The 7,821-nt window shown below is 36.8% G+C and overlaps 1 protein-coding gene across 1 annotated transcript; it reads left to right on the top strand.

Annotated features, from left to right (window-relative positions):
• The first annotated feature begins 5,477 nt into the window (after positions 1-5,477).
• Positions 5,478-7,821, top strand: LOC137710373 (large ribosomal subunit protein bL19cy-like). The gene is made up of 5 exons (XM_068449331.1): positions 5,478-5,612; positions 5,698-6,078; positions 6,472-6,558; positions 6,645-6,778; positions 7,405-7,821. The coding sequence occupies exons 1-5, from the start codon at positions 5,589-5,591 to the stop codon at positions 7,511-7,513; spliced, it is 735 nt and encodes a 244-aa protein (XP_068305432.1). The 5' UTR covers positions 5,478-5,588; the 3' UTR covers positions 7,514-7,821.

The raw sequence follows: 7,821 nt of genomic DNA, 5'->3' as shown, positions 1-7,821 counted from the left end.
TTTAACAATCCCACAAAAAACTAAAACCAAAATCAAAACAACCCAAAATTCTTCACAAGACCTTCATATGGCATTCATTTTTCATGTTCAAAAACTACCCAGAACGCAAAATTGCAGGTTTCATGTGTCAAAATATCAGAGCAAAAGCTTTAGAGAGGGAGAGAGAGTAGGATGAGCTTGTTGAATTGACGAAGAAGAACTGAGGCCTTAAGAGGCCAAAGATTCAGGCTTGCATCCCTGAGAGGATGAGAGGGAAAGCGTAGAGGGCGGGGAGGCAGAGGGAGGACAAGTGGAGGGATATGAGTAATGGAATGGAACTGGTTTTGCTGTGCTTGGGCGCCACGTTTTCTTTCCATAGTGTGAGACTGTGACGATTGGTGACACAGTGGATGATGGAGTGTTTGTATTTGCTCGGCTGCGAGAAACGCGTGGCGGTTTCTGTTGGGTTTTGTGAAACATGAATCACGCATGTGTACAAAACAGCAAACAAATTTATAAACGGAACTTTAACCAAAAAAACTTTCATTATGTTCACTTTAGCGAAAAATCATATTTTTACGTTAAAAATTCAATCTTTGTACTATTTACTTTACCTTTTATTTTATTCTTACGGTTAAAACTCAAAGTTTTCAAATTATTTTCATTAATTTTCCAATTTATTTAAACTCTAAACTATCTCCAATAGTTGGGATAAATCTTAAACCGCTCAAATCATTTTTAATTAGGATAAACATGATATAAGTTTTTTTTTAACAAACGATAGTATCTACTTATAATTTAGTTTATTAAAACTAGTCTCTCACCACGCGCTCATACGCATGCGAGAGGCATTTTTGTATCACGGACGTTGCGCGCCCCCAAAGATGTGTTGCTTTAGATATTCTTATATTTCTTAAGTGATTACTGAAAATGAATAGGATCTCATTATTATGCCTAGGAGAACGACTTATATAAAAATAACTAACACAACATATTTTAAGTGGTGCGTAGCGCTCGTGATTAAAAAATGTCTCTCACATGCTCGTGAGCCCATGTGGAGAGGCTAGTGAACATGAACGCTACGTGATGGCACACATATTCTTATATATGTTGTTCTCCTAGGCATAATAAGATGACTACGCTACGTGATGACACGCATGCGTACTTGCTCACATGCTTATTTCTTATTGGAACTTAGGCAAACATTTGAAGTGGTTGTTGACAATTGGAATATTAACTAAGCATTGATTAACGTACTTATTTTCTATTGGTGACATATCAAATAATTTGCATATTTAATTTAAAAATTAGTCTATCTAACATTATTCTTCTCTACAAATATGAATAAAACTCTTAAACATGTGCTATTAAAAACTAACGTGCCAATCTGTGGTAATTAAATCCCTAATTACAATTGGTATACAGAGTACAATGCCTAGGTTCTTCTTATACTTGACCCTCTCTTATCTTAATCCCACTCGTCATTGTGACAGAGTCTGGTAATCTGCACACCATGGTCACCTCAAACCTTATTCGACGACGACGTCGAAGAAGTGGTCGTATCCTATCACCAAGGGCTAGTAATAAACAAATTTTTGGTTAGAAAGAAATCAAACTTCAAACCATGTCCACCCTACTATTCGTTTAAAAAAACATAAAAAATGTGAACTAAAAATAGAAAACGAACTGGTTATCAGGCAAATCCTTAAACTGCCCAAGAAAAGAATGTAAAAAAAAAAAAAAAACAAACAATTCAAATTACCAGAAAACAGAAATGAGATGTTCTACAAAATCATAATTTCATCATTCTTTCTTCAACTCAAGCAATCGGAACTGCACAGCCTAGCCCATACTGCAATAGCATGAATAATGAATGAGCTCCAGGACCATAAAATCCACCCTCTAATGTTGAACATTCTATACCTAACCCGAATTGGTACACCCATAATTATGTACTCACTCACTCCTCTAACTGCGTCAACTCTCTTATTCGCACAACAATATGAACAGATGATCCACCACCTGCTCGAACGAAGCCAATGCACTCACACTCTTCCCCATTTTATTTGCTCCGAATCACATCAGTCCAACCAGTTGTCCCATGTATTTCATCACATCCCTGACGCAGATCATGTCCGACAGTCTATGTTCATCCCATGTTGTATCGTATGCAGACTCGCGTCCATTCAATCTCAAGCATCCTCTGCACTTCTAGAATGTCAATTCTTGCCAATTGGAAAACTAATCGCAACCAAACTCAGAAATTAGGAGCCTTCGAGAATATAACAAATAAACTAAAAACTTAAAAGCCAAGAAAATAAAGAGACCTATACCAAAATTAGAAGCACACAGCCAAATTGGTAAATATTAGTTTATAGATTTACAAAATATAAAGAGACCCAATTCCAGAACTAGAAGCACATAGCCAAGAAACTAAAAAGAAAAAAGACTCAATGGAATGTGTGAAGAAATAACTCAACCCAGATACATAACCACATAAAGTAATCCAAAAAACCCAAAAGTCACACAAATTAGTCAAATTCTTTTTGGCAGAAAAGAAGAACATACGGTGGGAAACTCGTTAATGGTGTAGCAAATAAGCATACAGGCCTTCCCCACAGCCCCATCTCCCAGAGTCACGCACTTGATGAACCTTGAAGAGCTTCAAGCCATTGGAAACTACGAAAATACTCAGAGAGCCAAAATCTACATAGAAAACGAAAAGAAAAGATTGGTTGTGGTTGGGTTGTTGGGATATGCACAAACAGAATGATCTGGTAAAACTACAGGTTGCAGGATAAGATTCAAAAAATATTAAACCAAAAACCAGTATATAATTTGTACCAGTGTGAGATGATTCTTGGCAACTAAATAGAATCCAACGAAACTGAAATTCACTTTGGAGAAAGAGTAAGTCGTATCAATGTAAGATGAGTCTAACTGATGGGAGAGATCTGATGAAATTCAGAAGAAACTTCTAAAAACCACTCGGAGGAGATGAGTCTGTGCAGAAAATGAAAGTGAGTTTGTTTACTTTTTGTATATATTTTGGGGGTTAAGTGATGATTTGAGGTCTTTAGAACGTGCGGTAAATGGCGGTTCCTTCTCCAGTATTGGCAACTGCTGTAACTGCTGTTCTAAGTGGAAGTGTGGAGAGTTTCTGTTCCATCTGGAGTGGTTTTCTTTTATTTTTTTTATATTATTTTTGTGTTTTTATATGGTGAAAATATTAGAGTGCAATGTAGTAGTTATAAGATGATCAATCTAAGGGTTGACAATGAATTTTAAAGCGTGGATGTTTTCATCTGGTAGTCCAAAATGTCCATGGTTAAGATAGGCACATATGCGGAGCATTCCACTTTTTATAGATAATTTATTAATGTTGTGATATTATCGTTTTGACCCTATTTCTATGAGCAATTATACGTTAGCTTTGTGTGTGAAGTGAGGACATTCTTGGCATTTCGGAATGTTTCAGCATTTTGTCCTTCTCACTTTATATATATAGATAGATAGATAGATAGATAAATTTAGTATCTTAAGTTTAATATTATTTTATAACCAATAATTATCTATTTAATGATAAAAATTATAATAAAAATTAAATTTCTTCCTAATTATCTCTTTAATTATACTTTTTTTGTTTATTTTTTGTTAATTTTTGTTCTCTTTTTTTGCTCTAAACCTCATTCATAGATTTTATTTTTAATTCTTATAATCAATCTAATTTTATTTATCTACGTATATGACAGATTCTTTTTTATAATCAACTCTATAAAAAAATTAATGTATCTTTTTTATAGGTATACTATGTTTTTCTATCTTTAGGTTTAAAATAATTTAAAAAAAAATAAAGGTGGAGAACAGCTAATATTGGACTTAACCTAATAATCACGTTGATTTTTGGACCCAAATCTAAATGCCCCTTTCAATTATTTAGGTGTAAATTATAATAAGCCTTTCAAAAATTTGAGCTCCTCCCAAAATTTGAAACCTATAGCATAAGCCCTAAACTTATCTCAAGGACATTCCAATACCATAAACCTAAAATGATTAACCACAAACCTCGACGTGCCTTCTAAAACCCTGGGTGCATTGTTACACCGGACTATCTCGGATTAGACTAGCTTCAGGGACTAAATTGGATTGGCTTAGACTAGACTAAGCTGGACTAACTTAGTGAAGCGTTTGGTGCAGTGTCGGACTAACAAGCAAGATAATTAACAAACTCTAATATTATGTTATTTAACCCATAATTATTAATATTTTATTTTCATCCTATTTTTGTATCCCTCTATTCCTCCCTTACTGTCCCATTCTGTCCCTTTTTTCTCCCTTTTCCATTCCAATCTTTTCCTCCCCAGATTAAACCACTCGATTCCAGCCTCTCTCTCCTCCCTCCTTCTCGATTTCAGTCTGTATCTCTCTCTCTCTCCTCCCTTTATCAATCTCTCTAGCTCTGCGCTAGTCGAATGGAACCCTCACGGCTCCATTTTTTTTTATGAGTTGCAAGTTTCTCGACGAGTTTTCTGATTGAACCTCGTCGGATTAGATGAGGTTTGCACCACTAACAAACTCTTCCCCATCTCTAGTCTCATATCCGAGCTTTGCATGCTCAAATTTGTCATGGATTCGAAAAAACCCAAATTGGCCGAGACTTCCAGGCCATTTTTCGACCACCTCCAACCACCTTTTGGCCTTGATTCAGGTAGAATCATAATCCCCTCACTCCCATCTTCAATTTGGTATTTTATATGAAAATTGGTTGTGATAGTCCAATGGTTTTCGATGGTGAGTGGTCGAGGAGCAGGGCGAGGAGGAGAGAGGGGGAGAGAGGGGACAATCTTAATTAGTCCCATGGTTTTCAAGGGGTCTCACTAAGACCAACTAGTCCTTGATTTAGTCTAGGCAAGTGAGACTTAGTCTCATTAAACTTAGTCCTTGTCGGGAACAAACATGGGACTGGACTAACCCTTAGTCCAGTCCAGTCCAATACGCTTTAGTGAGGGCAAACAAACGCCCCCTAAACTCTCAAAGTCAACTCGGGGCTCTAAGGGGCCTTACAAAATTCTAAAAGAAATAAGCTTGAGGACAATATGGTAATCTCTCATACCTTTTACTTAGTTATAGGCTCACTTGCAATAAAATTTGTAGCTTATTAAAATAATTAATTGATGTCATTTTGTACTACGGTCTAGTAATCTATTTCTTTCACTTGTAAGTGAGAGATTTTAGATTCGATTTTTACCAAAGGTGAATTTAAACCACATTATTGCTAGCTCATTGTGAGGCTAAATTCATCTCTCATCTTACTGTAGATAATATCGTTTGTTAAAAAATAAATAAATAAATAAATTGGAGCGTCAATTACAATTCTTATTATAAAAAAATAAATAAAAAAAAAAAAAAAACTTGATTGTCGTACGTGCAACGCACGTGATGAATAGATAGAACAGATAAGGCCACCTTTGTCCTCCTCTTCTACTTTCCTCTGCGTAGTAGACTCCATAGTTATACCAGTCCATCCCACTCACTCCCATGACCTCTACTCTCTAACTCTTTCTCTCTCTCCCCCTTTCCTCATTACCACAAACCCTAATTCCTGAATCATGGGCTCCAAAATTCTTCCACAGGTACTCTCTTTGACTGTCTGTACGTGCGTATGTGTGAATTGTAGCAATAATTTGGAGAGAAATTGATGAATTTATGGTTTTGCAGGCTCTGCTAACAATTCCACGAAACCCTAACCAATTCCCGCCAGTAAAGCTCGGGTTTTCAGCTGCCCTCTGTCGCCGCTCTTCCAATTGCTCTCGGGTTTCGCTCTCTAGGGTTTCATCGAGTTCAATTGGGTCCGTTTTCAGTCCCATTGTTTCTGCAATGTCGAAACGGAACTTTGTTGTGAGAGCCGAGCCGAGCTCTGAAGGTGAAACCGGAGCCACCGATAATGCCCAAGAGAATGAAGCAGCTGGAAGCGGGGAGGCCTCTGTGGCCGTGGTAGAATCTGAAGCAGAAGCAGAAGCAGAAGCAGTGCTGGAGTCTGAACCCGAAGAGCCAAAGCCGCCGAGAAAGTCTCGGGTTAAGCTCGGAGATATAATGGGGGTAATTTATTCCCTTTTCTCTATTTTGCCGCCTTGCTTGGTTGATGTGAAAAGTGCAAATAATAAGTATGAAGAACTGAACATAATTTTGAAACCGAAACCGAAATTATGTTTGGTGAAGTAATGTAGAAATGAAAATGACATCAAGGTTGTGTTGAGTTCTGATCTCAGCAGAAAATGCGTAATTAAATAAAGGGGATTGCCTGGAATGTAGATTTAAACACGGTATTTTCGGCTGGAATGTATATTTAAACACGGTTTTTTGAGGAAAGCTGAAACACTAACCTCCTTGTTACTGTAAACCTTTCTTAATTTATTAGTCATTTGTTTTTTTTGCCCTTCAACCGTATGGTAAGTGAGATTAATGTTGACCGGAATTCTTCTGTTTGGTTAGATATTAAATAAAAGGGCAGTTGAGGCGGCAGAGCAGGAAAGGCCAGTTCCGGACATTAGGACTGGAGATGTTGTGCAAATTAAACTGGTAACAGTGGTTCTGCTTTATTTCTTCAGATTTATACCATACAACATTGAACCTGTTGTGATTCTTTTTATGTGTATGACTTACAGGAAGTTCCTGAAAATAAGAGAAGGTTGTCTATCTATAAAGGCATTGTCATTTCCAGACAAAATGCTGGTATTCACACAACTGTTCGCATTCGGAGGATTATTGCTGGCATAGGGGTTGAGATTGTGTTCCCGCTGTAAGTTTTCTTTTGTGTTCTGCATTTTGTGCTTGATTTTTATGCTGAATCTGAAGACATGATTCCCTGGATTCTGATGACATGACTCTGAAGAAGCTAACATGTAGAAATCTAGCTGGGATACTTATTGTCGCTGATGTTTATTTATTAAAAGATTTTCTAGAGTCTAATGTATTATAATCATACGTTTCCTTTCCTCGAAATTAAACAACTTGATCCGTCTTTGTAGTTGGGTGCATAGGTGATCAAGGCTTTTCAGAAACATGCATAACCTAGGAGGTTGTAATGCTTGGAGGAAAAAATGTTTATGCTAATTGTATTATTGGATTCTCTCATCCCAAACACCCCCAAATGGCTTTCCTTTTCTCTTTTTTTTCGACTTTTTGTACTTGATAATATGTACGAGAGAAGAAAAACCCCTTACTTTAGTAGAATATGCTAGAATTCAGTTTTGACTTCATGATGATGATGCTTAGGCTCGAATGAGTGTTAGATTGCTTACTGGTAATTTCTCCCCTTAAAGCCTTCCCTCGAGTTTTGAAATAATTCAAGCGTTATAATCATATCTTCCGTGAAGAATATATTTTATATGATATGTTTTTTATTTTTGTTGCTTGTTATTTCAGATACTCACCAAACATTAAGGAGCTAAAGGTACTGAGTCACAGGAAGGTCAGGAGGGCAAGGTTGTACTATTTGAGAGACAAGCTTCCAAGGCTATCGACTTTCAAATGAGAAATGGTACGCGGCTCTTCTTTGGTTGTTTTCGGTTTCAGAGTAGTCTCATGAAAACTGTCACATTGTAAAAAACTTATGTATCCAGGAATCCATTTAATGTATGTGTATCAGTTCTCCCCAATTTTTGTTGTATCTGCTATAGCAATACTAGGTTGTTTTCGCCTTTTCGTTCTCATGCTGTTTCAGTTGATTAATTGGGAGGAAATCAGTGTTCTTTTGCATGTAAGTTATGTTTCCTTCCCTCCTGGACTTCTTCCCTAGCCTATGGAAACCTCTCGTGTTTGGAAATGGTGGTGATTTTCACA

This window comes from Pyrus communis, chromosome 12, assembly GCF_963583255.1.
Source record: "Pyrus communis chromosome 12, drPyrComm1.1, whole genome shotgun sequence".
NCBI classification, from domain to species: Eukaryota; Viridiplantae; Streptophyta; class Magnoliopsida; order Rosales; family Rosaceae; genus Pyrus; species Pyrus communis.
Note: the sequence above shows the minus strand (reverse complement) of the source record. Positions and strands in the feature narration are given on the sequence as shown.